The following is a 26,324-nucleotide window of genomic DNA, read 5'->3' as shown; positions in this document are numbered from 1 at the left end:
TGTAAAAACCGCTTTACCTTGGTGCACAGGTAATGCAAGAGTCTAATCAGAGAATTGAAAGTAGTCAGGGGCGTCGTATACTGTTGCCTAGTCCCTCCATACTCAAACACACCATTGTTCAACCAGCACACCTCGAACATCATCCAACACACCAAAATCAAGTCCATCCTGACGGAAAGCGACGATAATCATGTCAAAGTCACGTTCCAGAGCTTCAACATTCCAACTTGACTCGGCCAACCGCTCGATCTGGGGCACAGCTTCTTGCGACACAAGAGGATCAGCCCAAGCGACGTCGACCTTGTTGGTCAGCACCAGACTCTTAGCCAGTTCAAGACCAGGAGAGTTTGCGAGATGCGACTGTCCACGTTTGAAACCAATACCGACAACGAGAACGCGGGGTCTCAATCCAGTATTGCCTTCACCGCAGAGACGCGTCACGGCGCGTTGTGCAATTTCGGAAGGCCGAGCATGCATCTTTTCAGCAGCCGCTCGCAGAAAAGGAAAGTGACTGTTGGAAAGGAGATACCATGGGTTGACGGGAATGCAGTGTCCGCCAACTCCTAGACCCGGTGAGAAGGGCTGGTAGCCAAAGGGTTTGGTGGAAGCTGCACGGCAGACCTCATAAGGGTCAATATTGTGTGCGCCGCAAGCGTCGGCCATCTCGTTCGCATAGGCAATGCAGACCATGCGCTGACAGTTCTCGTACAGCTTCATCATCTCAGCAACCTCCGGCTTCGATACAGGAACAACGTTGTCAAAACTCTTTGAGTAAAGTCGAATAATGGCATCGAGTGATCCAGGGACAAGGTCGTCAAGTCCCGAAACAATCTTAGGGATGGCTTGGGCTGGCGGTTCGACACGGCCTGGATCAACGCGCTCCGGCGACATGCCTGCATAGAAGCCACGCTCCTTAGCCAAAGGATCAAGAAGAGCGCGCGTCATTCCTACTGCAACTGAGCTCTCCACGACCACGACCGCACCCTGGCGCCCATAGCGACTGACGACCTCGATGGCACTCCGAAGGAAAGATGAGTCAATGGTTTTGTCGGCAAGAAGAAGGGTTGGGACCGAGATGAGAAAGTGGGTGGCCGATGCCAGGTCCGAAGCTTTGCTCGTGAACCTCGCGCGCCCGCCAATGGGTTGTTTCTGGGCCAATTGCATTGTCCTGGCTTCCGATACATCGTATCCAAGGACATCGTGGTTTCTGGAGAAAACGTCGACGAGATGCTCGCCCACGTAACCGACTCCGATGACAGCCACCAGTGGCTCAGCGTTTATGTCAATAGAGTCTGTCACGTCGGGCTTGAAAGCATCTTCGGTCTCAGATATCTCACTAGGAGGGGTGATGTCGTAGTATTCTCTAGTAGAGAAGTTCCATGACTTTGTGTCTGGTTGACGACTAACGAAGGGCAGCCCCTCGACAAGGAGACTCTTGGAGAGAACCTGGGTCATGGTGGTAGCGAACGACAAGGTAGCGAATGAATAGTGTGGAGTGGATGATGTTTCTGAAAAACCATTGGGGCCCAACAGCAGCATATGTATCCATCAGGACTCTACGACTCCAGGCTCGTATCAAGGTTACCGATCGACTCGTTCAGACATCATGACACGGCCGCTCAATCGAGAACTGTGCCGTTTCTTCTCCCCACGTCAGCACCGAGCGGCGTCAGGCCTCAGTCAAGGGAACTTTTTTCTTTTCACAAGTTACCTTGATGCCTCGAGCGGCAACTTGGCCGACGGCTGGGAGTGAGTGCCCCTGATCAGCTCGATCATACGGAATGCACCCAACCACGCAGGATCTTCACCCAAACACATCTACTTTTGCGAAATCACAGCAACCGGAACTAGCAACCGCCACTTCGCATTTATGACTGAAAGAAACCTTGCAAGGACCATGAAAGCCTCCCCAACGCCTTGGTCAATCCCCTGTATGCCATGCAGGACTCGACTAGATCGGAACACTGCAGCTCTTTCAGCTAACGTGCCTGGACTATCATTTCAGTTCAGGTTGATTGTTGTACAGAGCGGCGAGAGTTTATCCAGGTCAAGGGTGAGTGAGTTTACTACACATCTCCAAGTGTATCAAGCGAGTTCACCTCCCCGATCGACTAGCGCGAATGGATACGCTCAGCCGCGCGGCAGTTAACAGAAGCAATGCGAGACTGTCTTGCGTTGATACAGTCTAAATGACTGTACTTTGCTATATGGCTGAGACCTCTTAATTTGCGATACAAGGTTGCGGGCTGCTGAGAATCGTCACCCGATGCCAAGGCGGACTCGCAGATGTCCATGATTACCAATTCACCCGCAAACACTTTTTAAATGCATTGAGGCCGATCACATTTGAGAGGCTTAGAAACCATGCGAGAAGACCCACTGTGATACCGGTCAAGACGGCAACCTAGGAACAGATCTTGAACGTGCATAAAAGTGGCGTCAAGGGCATCTCTTCTCAACGGGAGACGGAACAACCATCAACCTGGCAAGGCTGTCATTATCAGGCACCGGTCACACAATAGTGCAAATTTCAGCTTGGAAATCTTCCATATTGCTGGCAGAACACGTCAATCATCCCCTTGGCGAGGCCATTAAGCTCAAGACCCCCTGCCGTGCTCCCACCTATGATTGTATCCTGATGACATTGCAGGGAATTCGACATACCAGATAAGCCGCCTGCCCTGAACCTATTCTTGCTCTGGTACAACGGTACACAAGAAAGAAAAATACAACTGGCAAATACGAGTATGCCAAGGATGTACGCATACTCCTACTGGAAAGCTTGAAAAAAATGTTGGATGGCTGCAGGTGCTCTGCATCTTCATCTTACCAGGAACATCTCCCCTCACTCACTCGCCCATTCAACTTATCCGAGCGTGGAAATGGTCCAGGAGAAGCAAACGGCAATCAGATCGCCTAATCCATGGGAACTATGAGTTTATGAGAAGAAGCTGCAATGTGACTGTCAGTTGTCCCCGAGACGAACATGGATGTCCCAACATCTGCACGTTGGGAATGTTTCTCCACTGTTGATCGTATCAGCACGTCGAGCATGGCCTAACAGAGAAAGAGAATAAATGAGAGACATGGAGATGGCTGGCTGACTGCTAGTCGATGCTTCTTCGACGTGGATCTCTACTGTCCATGTCATGGTGCCATTGTCTAGGATGGGTGTCCAGGATATCGGGCTAGTACATTCAACCTGGCTGATATGGTCGTCTCGTGTTCAAAGTATGCAGACTTGGGCGTTCAATAAGTCTGATACTTTTAATTAATTATTGTCTGGCTGAAGGAGCTGCAGTCATGCCCATGGGCCATTCTTACTGACCCCATTTAGATAAATTCTTGCTCCGCTCAACGGCTTGATTACAATTACCGCCCGGCTCTCGCATCTTTTGCCATCCTTCATTAGCTTTGCATCATTTTTGCTTCACATTTAGTTTACACTCGCTTTCAGTACTGCTTCCAGAATGAAGACCAGCGGCTCTATTACCCTTGCCTCCCTGCTGTTGCATGCAGGGGCTGTCCTGGCGGGACCTGTTCTGGCCGTCGACGACATCTTGTCACCACGGCATTCGGCGCTGAGAAAGCGTGCCGAATGTGGTCCTGGGATTGGCTCGTGCAATGCTGGATCGTGTTGTTCGGAGAGTGGCTTCTGCGGAATGACGGGAGCCTTTTGTGGTGGCTCAGCCTGCCAGCTCGAATACAGTGATTCTTGTGATACTTTGTAAGTTTTGCCTCAGATTGAGATCTCACGGAGAAAAGACAAATCTGGACACGAGAGTCCGAGCTCTGCAGTATGGAATGCTGACATTGGACCAGCTTTGGACCGAGTGGAAGCAGCACCGAGAGCATTTCTCGCCCCAAACTTGGCAGTGTCCCATATGGTAGGTCAGATACCTTATGTGCGTCAATCACGATGCTTACAGAATATTTGCAGGAAGCATCATCAAGACTTGCACAACCCCCGGTGTGATCGCCCTCACATTCGATGATGGCCCGCTCTCTTACACCAATGACCTTTTGGATCTTTTGGACGCGAAAGATGTCAAAGCCACTTTCTTTGTGGCCGGAAACAACAGGGCCAAGGGGCATATAGACGACTCATCCCTCCCATGGCCAGATGTGATGAGGCGCATGTACGCTGCAGGCCACCACATTGCCAGCCACACCTGGACCCATCGCAATCTCAATCAGGTAAACAGCACCATCCGAACATCTGAGATGATCTACAACGAGATGGCTTTCCGCAACTTGTTTGGTTGGATCCCGACTTACATGCGTGCTCCATATCTCGAGTGCAACGCTGGATCGGGCTGCCTCGCTGAGATGTCCAGACTTGGTTACCATGTTGTGGACCAGAACGTCGACACCAAGGACTACGAGAACGACAGTCCTCAGCTGATCCAGAACTCCAAGAACAGGTACTCTGCCGGAGTATCTACCAACTCTGGCAGCAACCAGTACATTGTTCTGGCTCACGATGTCCACGATCAGACCGTCCACAACCTGACTTCGTACATGATTGACACAGCCCGCAGCCGTGGCTACAGACTCGTCACTGTCGGCGAATGCCTTGGTGACCCTCGGGCGAACTGGTACCGAACAGCTTCTCGAGACCAAGATGTCACCAGCACCTCGACAGCTGCTGCTACCCAGACAGTGCCAGCCACCGAGACGACTACCACTACCAAGGCCACGGCTACAGGTGGACTCGTCATTTCCCCCAACCAGAAATGCGGAGGAAATACGGGCTACACCTGCCAGGGATCAGCTTTCGGTAGCTGCTGCTCCTGGTATGGTTATTGGTAAGCTTCTTTTTTTCTACAAAGTTCCCAACATAGACTACCAGCATCACCCCTGCTAACTTGACCCCCACAGCGGCTCGAGTCCAAGCTACTGCGGAACTGGTTGCGACGCAGACTTTGGCTCTTGTACCCCTCCCAAGGGTGACATCCACGACACTACTAACGGGCTCTGCGGATCCGAAGTCAAAGCTTCGTGCAGCAAATATGGAGACAAGACGTGCTGCTCTAAGTACGGATACTGGTCAGTAGTGCTAGTCTAGTCGTAAGATCTCGCTAACCTTTGCACAGCGGCAATAGTGCGACTCATTGTGGAACCGGATGCCAGAAGGAATTTGGAACGTGCACTTGAAGAAAAGAAAAGCGCAAACGGAAGCTCTTGTTTACCCGTCAATAACGCAGTTTTGGGAGTAAATGCCGGTGTGACCAAGACGGGAGAGGCTTGCGGAGTCGGGTAATACGGCGGAAACAATTGGACGGCTCGGGATATTATTGATTGCCTCCACTTGCTTTGGATCTATATTGTTACTTTCTCATCCTTGTCAAGGATTAATGTGTCACTTTATTGGCGCTTATAGGTCGATATTTTTTTTTTTTCTTTAATATAATGTATTGTATATAAAATGTGTTTCCGATTGGACTGGTCTTAATTAATTGGAAATGATCCGCATGACTTTAATCTTGTCTTTATTTTGCTTCTTATAGATGACTCTCGATCCATGATCTGATCAAGATCTGATGTCTCAACTCCAAACATACGTGTCACCGCCCGCAAGAATATGCATGCATGGAAAGTTCCTGAAAACATTACCAAAAAAAGGCACTGCAAGAAAAGAAAAAGGTCGTATAAGGCGTCATGACATGGGCCTCAGACATATCGTTTCACCCTCATGCAGAAATTGACAGCCCCAAGATATCACTGGATAGACGTTGGGGAAGTCTGCGGGCTGTTATTTACGGTGACGGATATAGATCCCGAACCCGAGAGTTACACAACGTCTTCGGGACGGGAAGAAGAGTGACGTATAAATAAGCAAATAATTCGTCAGACACACAGACGGGGAAAACTAAGAACAAGGACATGGGTATATACAGGGGTTGATTCAGGCAAATCGGGTAGCGTAGATCATCGTGCAGGGGAGGGGAGAGTCACCGAGTCTACTGTACCTAAAATGTGGCTTGCATATTCCATGTCGTCTCTTGTCTTTTTATTTCCTGATGGTGGGCTACTGCAGGTCCTGAGGTATGGCGAGATGATTGTGGCCAGGGGCAAGAGAATTGTTATGACAGAAGATGGATGGGTGCTTGGGATTAAGGTTTTTCTAGGATATCAAGTGAAACTACAGAACGGTATAGTTCTAGTGTTGACTTAGTAGTGTAGATCCAAACAATGGCATTGTCACAATCCCGTACCGACTTTCCATTGTTACCTCAATGACTGATCACTTGAACCCTTGATCAAGATCACCTCTTCAACTTCCATTCCAAGAACCAATCTCCATAATCTAGCTACTTTTGTTGGTGACATCTCAACAACACATCAATATTTGATGATTAGAGTAAAGATTACGATGGATTGCAGGCTTCATCCCAGCCGGAAAGCAAGTTCGGGTGAAAGCAGATTGACAGTGACACTGCCAGCGTTCCCCTGGCCTGTCTTGGCTACATCCCTGCTCACAACCAAGGAAGTTTTCACATTGCCATTTGATGGGCTGGCAAAAATAGAAACTTCCCGTACATATGTAAGCTGAACAGAGAGATGAAAGGCAAGGAATCGTGCAGAGCCCGTCGATCTTGATACTCACCCATGCCCTATCCTATCACCAAAAGCACGTTTCTCTTTCTCCCAGGCAAAAAAGAGGCGTCGTTGCATATTCCCGCTTTTGGTACTTGCTTGCTAATATGGGCGTGAACAGTTCTTTGCATTGCAGGGGTTATCCGGGCCCTTCGTATCGTGCTGTCGTGTCAAGCAAGCTTGGATATACAGGACCTTGAACTTGGAAAAGAAACGGCTAGTGTGGTGAGGCGCTGGAAGTGTAAAAGAAAGGAAGAAAAAAAAGTGCCGTACAGCAATAGTCTGTGATGAGGCCTGATTATTGCGCTTTGTTGTTGAGCAGGGGGTTGGAGGCAAACTTCTTTCTACTGGAATCTTGCTATAGCTTCATTGTTCCCCAGCTATTTCTTATCTTTCTCATCAGCTTTGGTGGTTCAATTCACTCGCTTGTCTTGTGCGGAAGGTTCTTTGGGCTTGTCACTCGCTATCGTCTCTCGTTACTTTACTTTGATCAAAGTCTTACGGTATGCTTACCCAGTGGAGTTTATGCCAATGCTAACGTTTCAAGCTATCATGACCAGTCGTATGCCAGCAAACGGACAGAGGACCTCTTCCTCTTCCTCTGACCGAGGAAACATGTCGTCAAACCAAATTGGCAAGAAGCCTTACGTGCCAGGACAGTCCAGCGATGAATCCAGGCCGTCTACCTCCCAGCCTCAGGTCCCGGCAAACCCGCTTCGTCCAGGATGGACCCTATCCAGAGACTCGGTAAGTGTCTATCTTGAAACTCAAGGTCTATATCTAAATGTAAGATCTATATCTGACCATGCACAGTCTGTCATTCGTGGTATCAATGGTGATTTCCATCCCGGCGCGCAAACCCCCATGTCAGGAGTAACGCATGCCTCCTGGCTGACAAACAACGGCAACGAATCGAACCTCTCCTTCACCTCGTCCATCATGCAGGAAGAAGCCAAGCTACGCTGGGACTCGGACGAGGAACTCAAGAAAATGTCCAAGGGGATGCTGCGTCTTCAGAAATGGAGTCTCATCATCGGTCTTGCTGCCATCAACGGTGCCCTCATCTACGTTGGATGGAAGTACTACCAAGTTTACTGGTTCTTCCTGGTTCTTCTCAGCTCAAACACTGTTCTGCAGGCCTTTATGTGCCTGTGCATCATCCTTCACTGGTTCTGCACGCGTGTGTTGTGCTTCTGGTGGAGGCCCAAGGAGAATATCCCTGCTGAGCCTGAGAAGATGGTTCTCCTTTTGCCTTGCTACAACGAGACGTATCAGGAACTTACTCGTTCGCTTGATTCTCTCATTGCACAGAAGCACATCGATAATCATCCTCGTGTCATCTTCATCGTCGTGGACGGCAATGTGCGTGGACCAGGCATGGAAAAGACTACCCAGGAGTATCTCCTCCAAGATATTCTCGAACCCGGCCCATCTCGCAATTTTGAGAACGGCTACCGCGCTCGAGATGGCCTTTTCATGCCCGTCAAGACACAAACTGGTTTCTACAAGGGTATCCCATATGTCTTTGTCGGCAAGCGCTACAACCAGGGTAAACGCGACAGTCTCTGCTTCGCGCGCTCTCTGTTGTACCACTTCAAGCAGCGCTCCGAGAACGTGGTAACCATGTTCAACAACGATCTTTTTGAGTACATTGGCAATAACTTTATCAACGCTGGTCTTGACGATGTCACGTACCTGTGCGGTATGGACGCCGACACTGTCTTTGATGAGGATTGCATCCACGAGATGATCAAGGAGATTCGCAAGAACCCCAAGCTCGTGGGAGTTTGTGGCCATGTCTGCGTTGACTTTGACGGTTCCAACTGGGGATACTGGTCCTTGTACCAATCTGTCGAGTATTCCCAGACTCAAGGTCTTCGTCGTATGTTCCAGTCGCGAATCACTGGTAAGGTCAACTGTCTCCCTGGATGTTGTCAACTCATCCGTGTCGATGAAGCTACGTTCGGTGATGCGGTCCTTCGTGAGCGATTCGGATACTGTCCCAAGCCCAACGATATCATGACGCAGCACATCATGGGTAACTACTCCGAGGATAGTATCCACGCTTCTATTATCTTCAGTCTCTTCCCCGGCAAGCAAACCGCACAGGCCCTCCGTGCCAAGGCCATGACCATTGTACCTCAGGACTGGAAGGTTTTCCTTTCTCAGCGTAAGCGTTGGGCTCTTGGTAGTATCTCCAACGAATTTGTCATGATCTTCCGCCCTGGTATTATTCTCATTGAGCGTCTTCAGAGTCTCATTGCTGTTATTACCTGGGCCATCACTCCTTTTATCATTGCTGCCTTTGTTGAGCTCCTCATGGTATTTGCCAAACGTGGTAAAGAGGTGATGTCAGACCCAGTCTTCCTCGGTCTCATCTGCGTTCTTTTCTTCCGTTATGTAAGTTTACCATTATCCAGCTTTTAAACCCGGTTATCTAACATACACTACAGTTCTATTCCTTCTGTATCGGCTTCTGGCTACCACGCAACAACCTCGAGCGTGCACAATACTTTGCAGGCTACGTCATGCACTTGTTCACATCGCCCTTTATGAACATTATTGTCCTTGTCTACTCTCTCTTCCACTCTGACGACTTCAAATGGGGCAAGACCCGCGAAGTCATCCGAGGCGACAATGAAAAGGATGGTGATGAGAATGGTGGCCGAGGCACACACTAAATTACAAGCTGGTTAAATTGCAACTGAGTTGCACTTCTTCATTTCAATTCTTGGGTCGAATATTGCATTGGACATAAAGTTTAGGGAGAAAAGTAAAAGGGGAGGCTGGAGTACACGATTCAGCCGGTTTTTACATAATGTATATTTCTGTCAGTTATGATACACAGTTGGGTTTATTACTTGGAAATAAATGATCAATTCTATAATTAGGATCTGCGTGTGTATCTGTGATGAGGCCCTGCTGATGTAAGCCACAACTCCTAGCTACCAGCTACCAATGTGCTGTGTTCTTGGCGTTGGCTGATAGGTGTGATCAATAATAAGATAGACGAAAAGGGCAATTATCTTGACCAGCTTTGGCTTGGCCAAGATACGTCCGTATCTGTTATGCCAGGAACGCTTCTACTATGGTTATGTATTCACAATACTTTCGCTGCAATCCCTTTTTAACAAAGCAATAAAATGCGTCGCATGATCAAAACATTCATCATCTACCCGTGAGTCCCGAAGATAACAAAAGGGACATTTTATCTTGTTTCGGTATAGCTTCATTTCAGCTGATCTTCATCCTGGATGGTCACCCTCCTATTGGTCCCCCGGGTTTCATCGTTAGAGAGGGGCATGTTGATGGCTCCTCAAGCGTCAGAACCTCTCTCCAACTCAACTTTATGCCATCAAAATGAAAGGTCAACACAAGTCCCGCTCTGGCTGTCAAGCTTGCAAGAGCAAAAGGGTAAGTGCCCGTCTTACCCTAAACTATCAAGCTAATAGTGCTGTAGCTCAAATGCGATGAAGCCAAACCGAAGTGTCATAATTGTATTTCGAGAAAAATTACTTGTCCTGGTTACCAACAGACGCTCAAGTGGTCTACTAAATATGAGCGACGTAAGAGTAATACTCACGACCCGCCTGGTTTTGATCAATTGATCTTTGCTGCTTCAGTATCGGTCCAAGATAGCAGACGATCTTCGCATACAAGTGTTTCTATCGAATTATCGCCAGGTGTCTTGTCTACAGACGACCATGGTATTGCAAGTCCTGTTGATAACAGCAAACAACCACTTAAAGCAACAGTACCCGACCAAGAATTGATACCTGTGAACGACATGCCTCTGATACTACAAACACGAGCACCCACAAAGAGAAAGTCAGAGGAAACAGAAGAGCCTCACTGTAGACGACGCTCGCCATTCCACATAACTACCGCACCAAACAACGCCATCTCCGAACCATCATCCTTCCTCATCGAACTATGGTTCAAATCCGTATGCGGTTCATGGGCAGCCTACGACTCATCAATAAATCCCTTCCGCCGACTAGGCTCTTCCCTCTGGTCTTCATCTCGACCACTATTTTACTCCCTCCAGAGCATGGCCGCTGCCTCGATAACGAAAAGACAACCCGAAATCCAAGAAATCGCCATATCAGCTCCACGTATCGCAACAGAAGCCATAATACACGAGCTCAGAAGCCTTTTCGACTCGCCGAATTCTGTAACTACAGTCCCTCATGCGCTGATAATCTCTCTCTTCTGCCTCAGCTCGTCGCTGTGCTGGATGGACCATAAACAGCTCGGGCTACAGTATCTGCGGCATGTTCGCATGATACTCTCGCTTCTTGAAATGCGATCAGAGTACCTATCCAAACAAGACCGCAGTCTTGTAGGCTTCTTCAAAGAATGCCTTATCTACGAAGAGTCCGTTCGAAGCATCGTGACTAGCACTAGAGAAGACATCAGCACCCTCACGGAATGGGCCCCAGCGATGTATCCTCCGTACGACTTTGTTCTTCATCCCTGGACAGGTGTTCCGCCCAAGATCATCGCTCTGTTTGGAAAGTCCATGTCTCTATGTCGGCGATCGCGCGATACATGGCGGAACTGCACAGCGCCGACCTACGAAGTTATGTGGCAGACGATGCTTGACATTAACGAAGCTCAAACTTTGGAAGAGACACTCTTATCCGTTCGAGTTCCCAAGCTCATCAGCGACGCTTCGGAAAATTACACCAACAAGGGCCAGATCAATCTGGATCTGCACCACGCTGCTGAAGTCTTTCGTTTATGCTCACTATTACAACTTTACCAAACGTTTCCAGATCTAGTATCAAGACGTCTTCCAGATGAGCTTGATAAAGGATCATGGTCTACCTCGCTAGCACTCTACATAACCGGGCTTCTTGCCAACATACCTTCAGAGTCAATTCGATGTTTGCAGCCTTTGCTATGTTTAGGAGTTGGCTCTGGACTGAGGTGCAAGACGGTACCAGAAGACGGACCCTCAAGGTTAGAGTTATTGGATCATGCTGAAGAGTCTGACGAGCAACAATTTACTGACGTTGATACGGCACGCGTGTTCATAATGGATAGGCTTCGAGGGTTTGGCAATGGTCCGGCGACTGGTCCCATTGTTGTGTTACGGGACTTATTGCAGGCTGTCTGGTCGTACTACGATAGTGAGATAACACCGGGGTCTATTCATTGGCTGGATGTGATGGCAGATTTGAAGTATGAGACTGTCTTTGGTTAGATACCAAATTGAACCGTGTGTGGTCAATCAAGATTCCCCTCTTGACAAGCATCCCATTCGGCTCTTATCAATGTGTCACTAAGGTCCCCCGGTAGGTCGACAGGTGGGTGACAGAAGAAATGTCCGCTATGGCTTAGGCTACTAAAATAAAATAGCCTAGTCATAGTCTAATCTTTGACCAAGTTATTTCGTCTCTTATGCTTTCGGCAGCCAATTCTTCTGACACCTAGACGATCTTCTTATCAACTGCCACTAACAAGTTAGCCAAACCTTTCCCCATCGGGGCTGAGTTACCGTATCTCAGATCCCTGCTAGCAAGTCCCATAATTCAGCGCGGGGTAAAAAGCATCCCCACGATAGCTTTCAAGACTAACACTTTCTAGGCAAAAATGTCCCGTACAGAATCTGGGGAAAAGACAAGGGGGGCGTCTAAGTGCCACTCGTGATATCACTCGGCAACCAGCAGAGTTTATATACAACCTGCTTTGCTGCAATCCTCTCAGACAAGTTCATTCTCTTGACTGAGAACTCAATTCTTAACTCTGTCAATATGAATCCTGCTTCGGAAAAAGGAAGTGATCATGAGCACAACGAGCATGCAAAGCACGTTGAGCATACCCACAGCGGCGATGCAGCTGACCTTACAGCTTTGGGCTACAAACCTGAGCTTCAGAGGAATCGATCCATGTTTACTCTTCTTTTTCAATCTCTAGCTATTGCCGCTGTGAGTCCCCACCCTCCTCTTTGTTACCATCGCCATACTAATTTGTTAGATACCCTACGGTTTCGGCGCACCTCTCATCAATTCTATTTATGGCGGTGGTCAACTATCCATGTTCCTCGGCTGGATCATCGTCTGCATTCTCGACGAATGCATCGCCATCTCCCTCGGCGAACTCGCTGCGCGCTGGCCCACCTCCGCAGGACCATACTACTGGTCCTTCCAAATCGCCTCGCCCAAGTACAGAACCGTTCTCTCGTTCATAACAGGCTGGACATGGCTCGTCGGCAACTGGACCATCACGCTATCCGTAAACTTTGGCTTTGCGTCCCTGCTCGCGGGCGGCGTCAGCATTTTCCTCCCCGAGTACGATTGGCAGCCCTGGAAGCTCGTGCTGATCTTCTACGGTCTTTGCGTGGTGACGTTTTTTATCGTTGCTTTTGGGAACAAGTTTCTTCCTACTGTTGATACCTTCTGTGCTGCGTTTACGGCTATTACTATCTTTATTGTCTGTGTTTGTTTGTCTAGTGAGGCAAAGGATGGGAGGCATTCGCCTAGTTACACACTTGTCAGTATGGAACTTTCCGTTCAAGCGAAGAGTGACTAACTTCTTAGGGACACTTTGATCCTAATTTGTCAGGATGGGGAAACTTTGGCTTTTGGATTGGAGCTTTGCCTTCAGCTTATACGTGAGTTGTTCCCATAATGTCACTGGGTTATGAACTGACTTGGCTCAGGTTTTCGGCTATCGGTATGATCACAGCCATGGCTGAAGAATGTGGCGATGCCACGGTCAGACTTCCTCGAGCTCTCGCGCTTTGTGTACCAGTCGGTTGTATCGCAGGATTATTCTTCGTAAGTCGTCTTATTCTTGATATTGTCTCCCTACTAATCATCTCTAGATCATCCCAATCTGCGCGACTCTCCCCCCACTGGAAGACCTCCTCGCAGCACCTCTCGGCCAAGTCCTCCCCATGATCTTCCACCGCGTAATGGGCACCAAAGCAGGCGGAATCGCCTTAACAGCCCTCGTCCTCATCGTCACCCTCTTCTGCTCCATCTCCATCACCGTCGCAGCCTCAAGAACAACATGGGCCTTTGCGCGCGACCGCGCCATTCCTCTCTCCAGACTATGGAGCAAAGTCGACAAGCGCCATGGAACACCCATAATGGCTCTCATCCTGACCACCGTGATCGAGATGCTCCTTGGTCTGATCTACCTCGGCTCCAGCTCTGCCTTCAACGCTTTCATCGCCGTCGGAGTAATCGGTCTTGCAGCTTCATACGGCATTCCGATTCTCCTCTCCATGCTTACCCATCGCGCGGGCGTTAATACAGCGCCTTGGACGTTTGGAAAGCATTTTGGGTGGGTTATTAATGTGCTGGCCTTGGCTTGGATTTGTTTCGAGATGGTGCTTTTCACAATGCCTGTTGCGATTCCGGTCAACTCTGTTACCATGAATTATGCAGTTGTTGTCTTCTTTGGGTTTATGGCGATATCGGCGGTTTGGTATGTTGTTCATGCCAGACATGTCTACAAGGGACCTCCCGAGTCGGACGGCTTGAGTAAGTAGGGTTGGTTTGTCGTTTATGTCTGTAATTTGCGGAGTTCGTCGTGTATATACCCTAATCCTGAATGATCTTCCATCTTGATATCTGTAGATCTTGTTATTAATGTGAGCTTTTATGGAAATATTAGTAGACTGACAGTTGTGTATATGTGAGAATGACATGCTTCGTTAAAAACCCTACTAGATAGCCCTTAAGTTGACGTCGTTGATACCTTGTCAGATACGTATAGTTATGAGGTCCTCGTTGAAGCAAAGAGTGAAACGAATGACTTGCATAAGGTGGTCACATGAGACGGGACTTTCGTTTGGGGAACATGTGGTTTTTATTTTGTAGCTGACATGAAGATCTGTAGGGGCCGAAGAGGCCAAAAAAAGAGATGCTTGTCTTAATATACCGCGTTCCGGTATCAAGCATATATCCAAACTAGATTCTGCCACTGCACATCCTAAGTATGTAGGCAAAGGCTATTGGAAGACTTATCTTGGCGACTGAAGATATTCTTCTTGTGACTGGATATCAGCAAGAAGAGCTACCGCTTCTCTATCCTTTAGATGACCAGGGAGACAAGGCGGCTCTTCGTCTGGGTCCTGCCAGTAAAAATAGCTCCAGTAATCCCATGCGCCGTGAGGGTGGGCTTTAGTCCCGTCCACTATCCTTTGAGGGTCCCTGGGTAGCCCTGGGCTAAAGTCGCATCGCAAGACGCTTGAAGTCCGATGCACCAACTGCATGATGGCGTCCTCGAGACCTTCTTCTATGTGATATCTCCGTGATATCTCTCTCACTTGTTCAACCGAAAGATCTGTTAATAGGCCGCTCTCCAAACATTCGTTCCAAGCGTGATGCAAAGCAATCTTCTCGTGGACTATCTTGTCGAAAGCCTCCGTGCAATGGTCAGTGTAAGGGCCCGAGTCGAGGATCAAACTGAACCATTCTGCGGAAATACCCGAATCAGCCACTACTAGAGAGTCAAGAAGCCAAGTAGATAGCTCTCGGGTAAATTCCTCGTCGTCGATCGAACAACGATTTCTCCCCCCCGTCGTGAACAGTTCGTCAACGTCCAAGACATCGTTACAAGGGCGCATAATGCAATCGACAATACTGACATGACGTTGAACTTGAAGCAAAGGGTTCTCTTGCAGCAAAGGGACCAACCCATGGCCATGAAGCGCAGGCCTGTTTACCGATGGCAAGTCCTCATGAAGGTTTAGTGTACGAATTTGAGTACGTTGATGGGAAGGTAACAGGTTGAGAAATCGAACGGCGACGGCGATAGCAGAGAATCTGGTCTTTTCGCGCATACGAAATGTAAAGTCGAGGGTGGGATGGTCGTACTGTTCAGAAAATTGGCCTGGTGAAGGATTGCCACCAACAGCATTGTGGAATTCAAAGCCGTACTGCCACATATCGGGGAGCTTCCACACGAACTCGGGTATCCCGAGAAGGTTCAGGATATATTCAACCTGGGGTCGTGGTGGAATAGCCCAGTCATCGAACCGGAGATTGAAGAATTCCTCTGCTGGATACTTGTCAACCCAGTGTGGCAGGGACGCAAGTACGCGATTGCTGAATTCTGTAGGATTCTGTTCGGCGATCAGTCGCAGGCAACGCGTCATGCATCGGTCAATCTCTGAAAAGGCACAGTCCCATCGTTGGTCCCATCGTTGGTACGCATGATTAGGCCTGTCTAAGTCATGGTCGGTTGAAGGCCATGGGATCCATCGATGGACTCCACCGTAACCTCGATACTCAAACAGCGACTTTTCACTGATGATAGTAACCTCCTGTTGATAGAACTCTTGTACAAACTCGCATGGAGCAGGCTGCATATTCTCCCCTGCAAGGCCCGGACCATCGCCAGTACGCCAAACGTGAAAGTGGTACTCCCGTTCGGCCTCCAGTTTCGCCTTGAAGCCTGGAAATTCCGTTGCGAGTTCAGCGTGCATGTTTGGCGTAATGAGAGGTGCAAGATGGAGCACTAGATCTTGCTGCAGGACATTGTAATAGGTGGCTGCGAGGTTAAAGCATCCAGCCAGACTGCGCCAGTCCTCACGGTAGAGTGTTGAGAAGTGAAGAGTGTTGACAGCAAGCGGGAGGTGTTTGCAGTCGTTGGCAATTGAGCGACATGTGTAGATAAAAGAAAGGTCGATCGGAGTGTTGTCGGCGTTCCTGAGCTTATCTGACTTGCCGTCATAAACATAGCCGCCTGGCACCTTGAAGTAGTCGCCAAAGATTTGCTGTCGTATCTCCAGAGGGAGATCGGTGAGACCGGTAGACATGGTTGGCGAATGCGCTACGCTGCTGGTGAAGAAAAGAGAAGCAAATAAAAAGTTGAAGGGTAAAGGTTCAAGGTTGAAGTTGATGAGAAGCGGGGTTTTTCCGTGCTTGACGTATGAGTCATCAATCAACGATAACACTCCACGAGACAAAGTTTCGCCAAAACCACACAAGGAAAATAAACAGTATGAGGTAGGCGTCAGAAGAATTACCCTCTAAGCCTTAGGCTCCAGAGATAAAGTAGCCTAATTGCTAGCCTAAGCTTGCATAAGACGACCAAAATATTTCGTCTCTTATGCTCTCGGCGGCCATTTCTTCTATCAGCCACTTAACTCTAATGAATGGAGACGTATACTGCAATCCAACAGTGGTCAGCTTAATATCACACTGGAAACAAAGCCCATATGGACTCACAACAGCTGCCAAGTTGTACGCAAGGTGAACCCTTCCTCCTTTCTCCTTCAACCTTCGGGGTTGTTTGGGTCAGGGGTCATGGCCAATCATTGTATATGCATTTTGGGTGGGGTCAATCTGACATCCACTTGGACACAATATCAAGATCGAGACTCGGCCAGGAAGCCAAACAAAGCTGTAGGATGCAGGGTAACTTTTCATCATGTAGATTTATGTACTGGGCTTTTACCTATTTATCGTTTTGTTTCTTGCTCTGCGCAAAGGGTATGCTCGGCAACTGGCCTCTGTAGGGTATCGTTATAGAATTCAGCTACCATTTGAGTCGTGCGTGAACCATAAACATAAAGTTTTTACTCTGTGACTCACTGTAGATTATATATAAAGCACTCATCCAGTACCATCATTATCCTCCATACACTTACCGTAGGAAACACGATACCCTTATCGACATATAACTTCAACATGGACTCAGACTACCATATTACCAGATGGCCTCCAGTACGAACGCCTATTCGGTCGGACGACAGCTACCGAACCTACAAAAGCGATCAAAACCCCGAAGTCCTCTTCGAAAAGACTACACGATACCTCAGTTCCGTAACAATGAATCACGCACCCACAATAGAACAGAAGACGACACTCATTCAGTGGGTCAACGATACAGCGATTCACGCGCTATACGGCAGCAACATGATCGAGCGAGCTGGTCTCGATTGGGAAGCAACTCTGAACCACTGCCACAGCGTACTCCAACATTTGGACATTGAAGAGACAGGCGACATCCGAGGCCACCGTGAAGTCGTTCAGCACATGAGAGCCTACCAGCATATTCTCCATCATTTCGCTATACTCGGAGAGGACATGACAGAGGATCTCATCAAGAATACCCATGCCATCCTTTGCAAAGGCGTCCCCATCATTGAGGTCCCTGAGGTACCCTCTGAGAAGTACGCTGGGATTTATCGCACGTGCTGTGTAGGCGCTGGAAACACTATGTTCGTCACGCCTCAGTACGTTCCGACAAAAATGACCGAGATGTGCGCAAATCTCAAGAGGGAACTTGAGGAAGGACATCAACATCTAGATCCAGTTTCGCTTGCGTCTAAATACTCGCTCAGGTTTGTTGAGATACATCCTTTTCAGGATGGCAACGGACGAATGTGTCGTATGATTCTCAACGCGATCCTTCTCCGATATGTAGGCATCGTCGTGCCTATTGGAGAAACTGGAGAAGATCGTGTTGAGTATCTGAACATCAAGAAACGGGCATCTAGAGATATGGAAGGACACGGGGAATACGCAACGTTTGTTTTGAAGAAGGGTGCGAGGAGTGTTCAGAAGTTGAAACAAAAGATACACGGGAAGAGATCATAACGCTTATGGCCTTTAGCCTAAGCTAGCATAAGATTACCAAATTATTTCGTCTCCTATGCTCTCGGCGGGTAACTCTTCTAATACCCTGGCGGGGGGGGGGGGGGGGGGGGGGGGGTTGCCGGGTTTGCCATGCCAGTCCCCAAACCCCCAGGCGTCTCAGACATGCAGTCAAACATTGCAAATGCTTCGTTGAAGAGGTTGTCACTGACCTCCTCGCTGCTCCGACTTAGACGTTCGCGATATCCTCTCGACAAAGGTTCAGGCCTCATCGTATTGTCATGTACTTCTTTGGGGAGGTTATTCTCGATGACCATCTTTCTCAGGTAAGATATATAGAACAACGGTTATAGCCGGTACAGATTAAAGAAGAAGGACAGGTACTAAAGGATGAATAACAGATTCCAGATTTGTTAGATACTGGGTACTAACTAATGCAACGGGCCTGGCAGCGCTGGTATTCGGCTGTGAGCTGCGAGCTACCGGGCACCTACGCGCTTCTAAGTACAGGCTGCTTGTGCAACTACTCCAGCTCAGCCTATCTCCAGTATTGCCGTGTGCATCCCCTCTTAAATTCTTTTTTACTCATACACATTTAAGAATATTCATCATTTTCTGAAAGATTCAGCAGAGATAGCCTCCCTAACATAACCAATCTAAGCCCTCTTGCAGATAATTTGATCGATATGCCTTGCTCGTGGCTTGTGTGTGGCTATTGGGAACGTTTCCCCTGAGCACAACCGCCTTCATTCCATATCAAATCCCGGCAATGCCAAATATAAAAGCCCTGTCTTTTAGGCCTCAGGAACCACATACCTATTATGTCATCTGTAGCCAATCATCTTATTCCAAAGGCACTGTAGAGATCTATAAATTATCCTAGGAATTGGGATATAAGACAGCGACATCCAGTACTTGGTCTAGCTCGCTGGTGAAAGTGCTCTCTAAGCTGCTATGCACCCACTCACCTGGTATCTACCGAGGTAGGAATCGAGAGGGCTGCAACGAGATGCATATCCAATATGTCAGGTGACTGACAATACTACCACACCACTACATCAGCATATGCATTTCACTCATCAATCTGTCTTCCGGCTAAATTCTTATGGTATCTCTCTCTATCTCTTATGCCCCGGCCATGCACATCCCACGTCCAATTGTCCAGCCAAGCAGAAGCCCAATGGATGGCAATAGATCCCTTTTATTATAAGATTATGTAAATGCATATGATTACCTGATGATGGGGGCGCGAAATGTGTGCAACCGGAACATCACAAAATATGGCCCAAGTCCTCGAGCACTTCCTCCAAAACCACCAAACCTTAACGCAGAAATAACATCATCGATATGTCAAAAACTACAAAATCCCGGAACACGAAAAGCTAATCTGTATAAGAAAGTGATCAATCACCGCTGGCGGCCGCCGTACATCCATCTTGTCAGGAACAGGCTTGACTACACCGAAAGCAGCTCAGAGATCAGCCTCATTGCAGGAACTGGTTGTATCTTGCCGGTATTTCCGAGATCCGTGATGCAATTGCTGTCTGAAACACACACTCAAGGTGACTCAACCAGTTGCCAAGGAATGCTGGCTGGCTATAAGTGGAAAGAGTTGACCCAAATGCGGTAGTGCAGATCGACGGTCATGGGAATGTGAAAAGACGGTTTTCTGTCACCTGATTTCATTGGTTGGTAAATATGTCACTGCATAAACTTAAACTTATACGGATTTTAGACGGGCGATTTGGTTGAGGTTGTATGAGACTCGTTCACTGTTGATAGTATGGGTGAGACATGTACAAGGTATTATACTCAAAGCGGCTTCAACTGGCGAAACAAGACATCTGAAGAGGACTCAAGAAAATGATCTATTTCTGAATTCCGTGCTCACAGAAATAGGTATCTCACGTTACACAACACATCCAACTAGTCAAAATCTAAACCTCAAAATCTTATCCCAAGCCACGCCGATTTCTCCTGTCAAAATACCAGGAACCAACAGCCTCAACCCAAGGCACACAACCTCGGAGCATCTCAATTCAGAGTAACAAAAGCTTTGGCCAATCTCAACGTTGAAGCTTTCTGTCCACCCGCGCCCTAACCAGAAACAAACACTAGGGTCTTTATCCTTTTTCAGGGCAAGAATGCCATTGTAGGGTTTCTGAGGATCGAATATTCCCGTTAAGCTTTGTGTAGCAAGATAAACTTTGACAGCATCGGAGTGCCGCCGCTGATCTCTCGATCGACAGCATAGAAGCCTCTGGGTGAAATGAGATAAGTATAAGGGCATACATCCTATCCAGCATCACAACTCCTCAGCGCTGGTCAGCTCTGTATTCCCTTCTTCTCAGTCCTTACCTCAAAATGAAGTTCTCAACACTCCTCATCGCTTCCCTCACAAGCACCACCTTGGCAATCCCCATCGCCATCTCCCGTGCTTTACCTCTCGATTTTACTCCCCGCGTCGGTGTCACTATCCCAGAGGCTTCAAATAATGTCCCCCGCGCTGTCTCAGATCGTCTTCGACGCGCGAGCGTGAACCATGATAGTGTCATTAAACTCATGGACTTTGTCACTGTACGAGTTCAAACAGAGTGCAATGACATCCGTAAGTGCATCACCATTCTCCCATAAGATTTGGTCACTAACATGTATAGACACTGCTGTAGAAGCAGTCAAGTTCGAAGGCTTGGTACACGAAGCCACCGTCGCCACAGTCCGTTCAATGGACATCGTCAGAACCCTCCTCTCTAAAACAGTCTCTCGTCTCGACAGCGCCTCAAAGATGGACTTTACACCCACAGAACGTCAAAGGCTCATCGACGATGTCTACACCATTACAAACGTGTTCTTCGACACTACAAAAGATTACGTCGAGACTTTGGGCGGTGCTGAAGGAGGACGCTCGTTATCTCGTGCAGCGCATATGCTCACCGACGTACTCGATAGTATCATCACTATCGACACGGATATCGCTTCCGATATGAGTCGCAAGCTTACTCCCATTTTCTCTGGTGTTGGTAATGAGGAGGAGTTGTTGGGTGTTATTGTCAGCTCTGTGACGAGTTTTCTTTCTTCCATTAAGGTTGAGCCATGCAGTGGCTCTGATTGTTCCAGCGATCAAAACGACGAATTGCGATGAGACGCAAGTTTCTTTTTGTGTGTAATGAATTATGATTAGGATAATGAGTCTGCATCAGTGGGAGTCGGTGGGTAATGGTTATGAACTCATGAAGCTGTATATTAGTTAATGCATTATAAGATCATTTCATGACTTCACTTCAAATGGCCCTGATGGATCATAATCTGAAAAGCCAAAGTTCAATCACGCTTTATCTTTGTATTTCAGGGACGAATGCCTCTTGTCTATCTCATGACCTTCTGTTTCCCGTAGCAACTATCCGGTCATCGGGTTCCAAAAGCCGTCAGACACGCTCGGTAAACATAGTGGTAAAGCCAAGAGGTCGACAGAAGCTGTCTTCCTAAAACTCATGTAAAGCTAGTGTGAACTGCGAAGATATTAAAACACACCTGGGTATCGTCCACATCCAAGTAAATACAAGGCCCCATATCCAACGCATCTGTTGGAAATGTGACCCAACCATCTCGACTCTCCGATCTTCCCTATTGCCAATAGCATGCTCGAGATGAACCATGACCGCGACGAGTCTGCAAACCCTGCCCTCAATCAAAACTCCTCCCTTCTCTGGATCTCAAGTTCAAGTCTTGACAGGGATAGTGTAACAAATCCTGGGTCTCTATTTGCTGCATAGCGTCCAGTCAAGACCTCAACCGTCTAGAAGCCTTCACGCCTGAGAACGTGGGAAGATTCCAATCGATGCGTCTCTAAGCATCGTCAATTTGTGTTCCCGTCTCATCGTATTCCGTAACCTCCTCCAAAGCCGACAAGCTCTCGTTATCGTGTCCAATTTGTCTTTGGGCGTGAAGAGCAGCGATACGTTTACTGTCAGGACGGAGTATACTCCACATCTCGGCCGTTACAGCAATGGCGCTCGCATCAGATGCTCCGCGCGACATCGTCGCCTTCATCCACGCCAACTGCTTTCCTCCGAGCTTCCAAGCCATGACATATGCGTCTCTGTACTTGAGCTTGAACAAGGTGGAAGCTTTGAGTAGCTCCCACTTACTCAGATCTGGATCACCGTTCCAGCGATCAAGGAGTGGTTCAACGACTCGCATACTCATCAAAGCAGAGGATGGTTTGTACAAAGACCATCTTTGATGCAGCTCCTTGATCTTGAGGGTAAGCTCGCCGCTCGTGTGATTATTTTTGCCTTCTGCCATTGAGACTTTCCATTCTGTAGTCATAGCTTCCACTTGAGCGACTAAATCCTGCATAAGCCTTGCAATTGTTTTGGAAGTCTTCTTTTGATCATTGTATTCGTTGAAGAGGCGAGCTAAATCTGTATCCCATGCCTGGACACTGGGAACATGAAGAGCGTCGTAGAATTGCTTCAAAGCATTTCCTACCGTATCTTCAGCAACCACAAATTTTAGAAAGTCGAGAATGTGGATTGACCCATCTTTCCTCTTGTAGTTCCGCTCGGAGCTTCTTTCGTTCTCGTATTCCGGATCTTTTCCGCACATCTGCATATCGCGTTTCAATCGGTCGTAGTCTCCGCGACTGAATAGTAAGCCCTGTTTGGCTTGGTCAACAAGTAGAGCGACTAATGTGCTCAGAGCAACAGCTCGCTCACTTTTGACTCCTCCTTCGTAGTAGCAGAGCTTTTCCTTGAACTTGGTCGCGATACCCAAAAATGTCGGTTGCATATTGAACGAGATTGCCGAGCGTAAGAAGTCTGTACATGCGCTCTCCAGATCAGGCGTGGTTTCTAGAAGTGACTGGAAGCTTGGGTTACTCTTTCGAAGATACCCCTGTCCGATAAGGTCTGGTTCGGTGGGCTTCTCGGCATTGCTGAAGTTGCGAACAACATCAGGGTCCCAACAAATCCAAGCCTGATCACCATCGTAGTCACCGCCGGAGAGCATGTCAGCGAGAGGTGACTTGCCCTTGGAAGAGAACACGATGACGTCTTTAAGTCGTTTCAAGTTTGGTCGAAACACAGCCCTGACCTTCTGCACATCACTCACGAAATGGGCTGGGGCTCGGGCAACTAGGATATCAATGTCATCCAACAAGGTGTCTGACTCGCCGTCGGCTTGAAACTTGGAAGAGAATGCTAGCTGCACCTCACCTTCCTCCAATGTACCCGTGAAATCCACCACCATGAAAGCGTATGTCGATCGGGGTATCTTGATGTTCATCTTGGCTTTGAGCTGTTCCGCTTGTCTCTTTTGGTTGTTCCATACAAGATCTCGCAAGAAACGACACTTGGTAGCATCGAAGCCGGCATCAAGCATGTACGAAATTATATTTTCATCACGTTCTGGCAACCCTCCTTGAAATGGAACGTGACCCAGAGTCGATCGATCAAAACCTCGATGCGACCAACCACGGAGGTTGGTAGGGTGTGTCATGGCTGCAAGCTGGCCTCCGATCTCCTCTTGAAGCCCGTTGGCCAGATGATTGGCGATGATGTTTCGCATGTCGTTAGGAATTGGGGCCTGCGCTTCAAGGACTGGTATAAACTGCGTGTTGAGCGAGGCAGACTTGAGCTCTCTGGACCATTCTCGAACTTCAAAGGTTCTATGGTGAATGTCCTCGAAACCACAAATCCACTTGCGTTGGGAGGGGTACGTCTCAATCCAGATATCATCATCCAAGCCATCATCTCCGACATCGACTATCCACATCCCCTTCGCACTGCCAATACGAGCTTGGAATGCGCATGGTGTTTCCAATAGGCCAAGATGGGTTGCGACCTTGCGTGCGAAACTTCGGGACATCCTAGCGATACCGTCGCCCATATCTTTTTGCGCTCTCTTTTCGCTGTTGCTCATGTGCTCGTGGAAGCCTAGCATTGTATCACGATGTCGAAATTGGTGAGGTTCAAGGACAACGGTAGGACAAGTTTTGCTGAGACCTAGACCAAAATGTTAGATGATTCATGTAGGAATTTGGGAACTTACTGAGAGCAAGTCGCGAGAACAGTTTTGGTACAGGCTGTTTCGCGTTTTCCTCAATATTGACCGCCCAGTTCAAAAGATCAGAACGCCGCATCTTCGTGCGGTAGGCCAAAGATACTGCTTCTTCTAACGATGGAAACTTGCTTTCGGGCAGTCGGAAGTTGTTACCATCGGTTGCAAAGAAATATACCCGTTCCTGCATGATTGTAAGTGGTTTGTGGGGAGGTTTGGGATCTTTGATAGACTTTTTGGTCTCGCGGTTATAGAATGGTGCCCAAAATCGACCGAGAAAGTAGTGAAGATTGTCGTTTAACCACCTGATGACCTTATCCGCACCTTGCTCGTCCTTCTTTATTGCCTCGGGGGCATCTCTAGAAGTCGGAGATGGCATGATGATTTCCATAAACCGGTCCGCACCAAAGCGACGAGCCAGTCGATGACCAAGCTCGAGGCGAGGAGGCTGGAGCTTGAGTATGTACAAGGGACCGGAGTCCTCGGTGTTGGCGACAAACTCGGCAGCAAGGACAACAGTCTTATCGTATGAAGTAAAGGATCCGAAGGCTGCGCTCCACACAGCCCGATCGCAAGGTGCAGGTAGGCCTGCCCCGATAAAGAGTCGATGTCGGAAGATTATATTTCGGAAATTGTTCTGATCGTGCCAAGTTTGATCGGGTTTATATTCGAGATCCCATTCAGACAAGTCCACTCGGCAGTGAAGCGCAGCACGAGTCAATTCCCATAGAATGATCAAAGGTGCCTGGTTCAATCCAGGGATGGGAAGTTTTGGCCAAATATTTCGCAGACGCTTTGTCAGTTCGCACGAATGGGTTGTCGTATCAACGTTCGAGGCATCAAGAAGTAGCGAATCCAGGTCGTTCATCTCAGGAAGGCTAGAGTAGGCTGTTGCAGGGCTGCTAGACCGTATAGTCTCTCTTCGCTTTACATCAAAATGCTGACTTCTCATAGGCTGAGGCGTTTCCAGAGGAGGTAACTTGGGCTCATCGATTGGTATATCCGGCTCGGGCTCAAGCTCGGGCTCAGGCGATACTCGAGACTCATGTTTAAATGAGGACGACTTCGCTGGATCAACATCATTACGCTCAGTCGTGATTTGAGGCTTGAACTCGAATTCCTGTATCCGCTGAGAGAACGAGCCCTGGAAGCCTTTCGCAGATTTTTGGTAGTTCCTGTAGTTGGGCTGAGTAGACTGGAAAGACGTTCTTGGACCAGCACCTTTGAAGGAAGAATTTGAAAAGACTGTGGTTTGAGTGCTTGGCGCACCGTTTGTGGTTGCAGAGAAAATTGACGGAGCCAAGGAAACTTTACTGGAGTTTAAGGATCCGGCGCCGAAGGATAAAGATTGAGGTTGTGTGCTGCTAAATGAAGTGACGGCACTTGGAGCGCCATTGGAGAATGACGCCGTACCTGACCGGCGAGCGGGCCGTCCCGTAAACATACGACTAGAGTCCACGGCTCTAGAGCGGACTGGGATGTCGTCAATGCTGTCACATGCTGGGGAGCCGTCGAAAGAGTTGCGGCTCCTTTTTGAGAAGGGGTCTGGAAATTCGTCAGACCTTCGCTTCGCCGCTTTCGAGCGCGGTCGACTTGCGATGTTGTCGTCTCTTAGAAGCCTCAACAACAACTCCTGAAGCTGGCCCCGCTCTTCTGAGGTCAAGCGTGCACTTTGGCGATGTGGGTCGCCATAAGAACCCTTAATCGGGGTCGTGTCCAGGTCAGCGCGGGGCTTTCGAATCCAATTGGCGAGGTGCTCGTCGGCTTGTTCGCGAAAGCGAGTAAAACATATGGAGAGTCGATTTGGGTCCTTAAACTTGAGGAATTGCGCGCGATAGTAGATCGCATTGCATCTTTCCTGATCCTCTGACCGTCGCTGAAGCTGGCGCTTACTCGGTGACAGCGTCGGATCAGGGATTTGGAGTTGGAGTTGAAAGTCTGAGCTGATGGAACGTATCGCTCGGTCAAGTTCCTCTTTGGCCTGGAGTTTTTTGGTTGAAGGGATAATGGCGGACATGGCGACCGGCGCCAGTTGCGAACCCAAAAATCAACGGTCGGGCGTTTCAACGGTTGTTGTAAGGGAGAGCTTCTGCTGCAAACGAG

At 48.5% G+C, this 26,324-nt stretch overlaps 9 protein-coding genes across 9 annotated transcripts; 6 read left to right on the top strand and 3 right to left on the bottom strand.

Moving 5' to 3' along the window:
- Positions 1–102: 102 nt before the first annotated feature.
- Positions 103–1,455, bottom strand: B0J16DRAFT_382087 (uncharacterized protein; the record flags this gene model as incomplete). Its single annotated transcript, XM_046131213.1, has 1 exon — positions 103–1,455. One exon carries the CDS (start codon positions 1,453–1,455, stop codon positions 103–105), a length of 1,353 nt encoding a protein of 450 aa, XP_045984123.1.
- Positions 1,456–3,311: 1,856 nt separating this feature from the next.
- On the top strand, positions 3,312–5,387 carry B0J16DRAFT_89070 (uncharacterized protein). The gene is made up of 5 exons (XM_046134637.1): positions 3,312–3,727; positions 3,823–3,887; positions 3,941–4,808; positions 4,882–5,049; positions 5,097–5,387. Exons 1-5 carry the CDS (start codon positions 3,471–3,473, stop codon positions 5,155–5,157), a joined length of 1,419 nt encoding a protein of 472 aa, XP_045984122.1. The 5' UTR covers positions 3,312–3,470; the 3' UTR covers positions 5,158–5,387.
- Positions 5,388–7,152: 1,765 nt separating this feature from the next.
- Positions 7,153–9,281, top strand: B0J16DRAFT_412686 (chitin synthase-domain-containing protein; the record flags this gene model as incomplete). The annotated part of the gene is made up of 3 exons (XM_046133337.1): positions 7,153–7,347; positions 7,414–9,000; positions 9,054–9,281. The coding sequence occupies 3 exons, from the start codon at positions 7,153–7,155 to the stop codon at positions 9,279–9,281; spliced, it is 2,010 nt and encodes a 669-aa protein (XP_045984121.1).
- A 679-nt stretch (positions 9,282–9,960) lies between these two features.
- Positions 9,961–11,809, top strand: B0J16DRAFT_370187 (fungal-specific transcription factor domain-containing protein; the record flags this gene model as incomplete). Its single annotated transcript, XM_046130350.1, has 2 exons — positions 9,961–10,014; positions 10,061–11,809. The coding sequence occupies 2 exons, from the start codon at positions 9,961–9,963 to the stop codon at positions 11,807–11,809; spliced, it is 1,803 nt and encodes a 600-aa protein (XP_045984120.1).
- A 550-nt stretch (positions 11,810–12,359) lies between these two features.
- Positions 12,360–14,104, top strand: B0J16DRAFT_396428 (amino acid/polyamine transporter I; the record flags this gene model as incomplete). Its single annotated transcript, XM_046132271.1, has 5 exons — positions 12,360–12,533; positions 12,583–13,098; positions 13,146–13,219; positions 13,268–13,385; positions 13,433–14,104. The coding sequence occupies 5 exons, from the start codon at positions 12,360–12,362 to the stop codon at positions 14,102–14,104; spliced, it is 1,554 nt and encodes a 517-aa protein (XP_045984119.1).
- A 132-nt stretch (positions 14,105–14,236) lies between these two features.
- On the bottom strand, positions 14,237–16,433 carry B0J16DRAFT_89045 (uncharacterized protein). Its single transcript, XM_046134636.1, has one exon. It carries the CDS (start codon positions 16,376–16,378, stop codon positions 14,579–14,581), a length of 1,800 nt encoding a protein of 599 aa, XP_045984118.1. The 5' UTR covers positions 16,379–16,433; the 3' UTR covers positions 14,237–14,578.
- An 819-nt stretch (positions 16,434–17,252) lies between these two features.
- On the top strand, positions 17,253–18,164 carry B0J16DRAFT_317870 (Filamentation induced protein by cAMP/death on curing; the record flags this gene model as incomplete). The annotated part of the gene is made up of 1 exon (XM_046125400.1): positions 17,253–18,164. The coding sequence occupies one exon, from the start codon at positions 17,253–17,255 to the stop codon at positions 18,162–18,164; it is 912 nt and encodes a 303-aa protein (XP_045984117.1).
- A 2,361-nt stretch (positions 18,165–20,525) lies between these two features.
- On the top strand, positions 20,526–21,303 carry B0J16DRAFT_370185 (uncharacterized protein; the record flags this gene model as incomplete). Its single annotated transcript, XM_046130349.1, has 2 exons — positions 20,526–20,769; positions 20,819–21,303. 2 exons carry the CDS (start codon positions 20,526–20,528, stop codon positions 21,301–21,303), a joined length of 729 nt encoding a protein of 242 aa, XP_045984116.1.
- A 704-nt stretch (positions 21,304–22,007) lies between these two features.
- On the bottom strand, positions 22,008–26,238 carry B0J16DRAFT_317868 (RNA dependent RNA polymerase-domain-containing protein; the record flags this gene model as incomplete). Its single annotated transcript, XM_046125399.1, has 2 exons — positions 22,008–24,166; positions 24,213–26,238. 2 exons carry the CDS (start codon positions 26,236–26,238, stop codon positions 22,008–22,010), a joined length of 4,185 nt encoding a protein of 1,394 aa, XP_045984115.1.
- Positions 26,239–26,324: the final 86 nt, after the last annotated feature.

This window comes from Fusarium flagelliforme (genome assembly GCF_020744385.1).
Source record: "Fusarium flagelliforme strain FIESC 12 MPI-CAGE-AA-0113 chromosome Unknown B0J16scaffold_3, whole genome shotgun sequence".
Lineage (NCBI taxonomy): Eukaryota > Fungi > Ascomycota > Sordariomycetes > Hypocreales > Nectriaceae > Fusarium > Fusarium flagelliforme.
This window is presented reverse-complemented; position numbering and strand designations above follow the sequence as displayed.

Coding starts and splice junctions, on each gene's coding strand:
- B0J16DRAFT_89045 (XM_046134636.1), bottom strand. CDS start 16,378: ATGTCTACCGGTCTCACCGATCTCCCTCTGGAGATACGACAGCAAATC.
- B0J16DRAFT_89070 (XM_046134637.1), top strand. CDS start 3,471: ATGAAGACCAGCGGCTCTATTACCCTTGCCTCCCTGCTGTTGCATGCA. Junction 3,888..3,940: donor ACTTGGCAGTGTCCCATATG/GTAGGTCAGATA, acceptor GAATATTTGCAG/GAAGCATCATCAAGACTTGC. Junction 4,809..4,881: donor TGCTCCTGGTATGGTTATTG/GTAAGCTTCTTT, acceptor TGACCCCCACAG/CGGCTCGAGTCCAAGCTACT.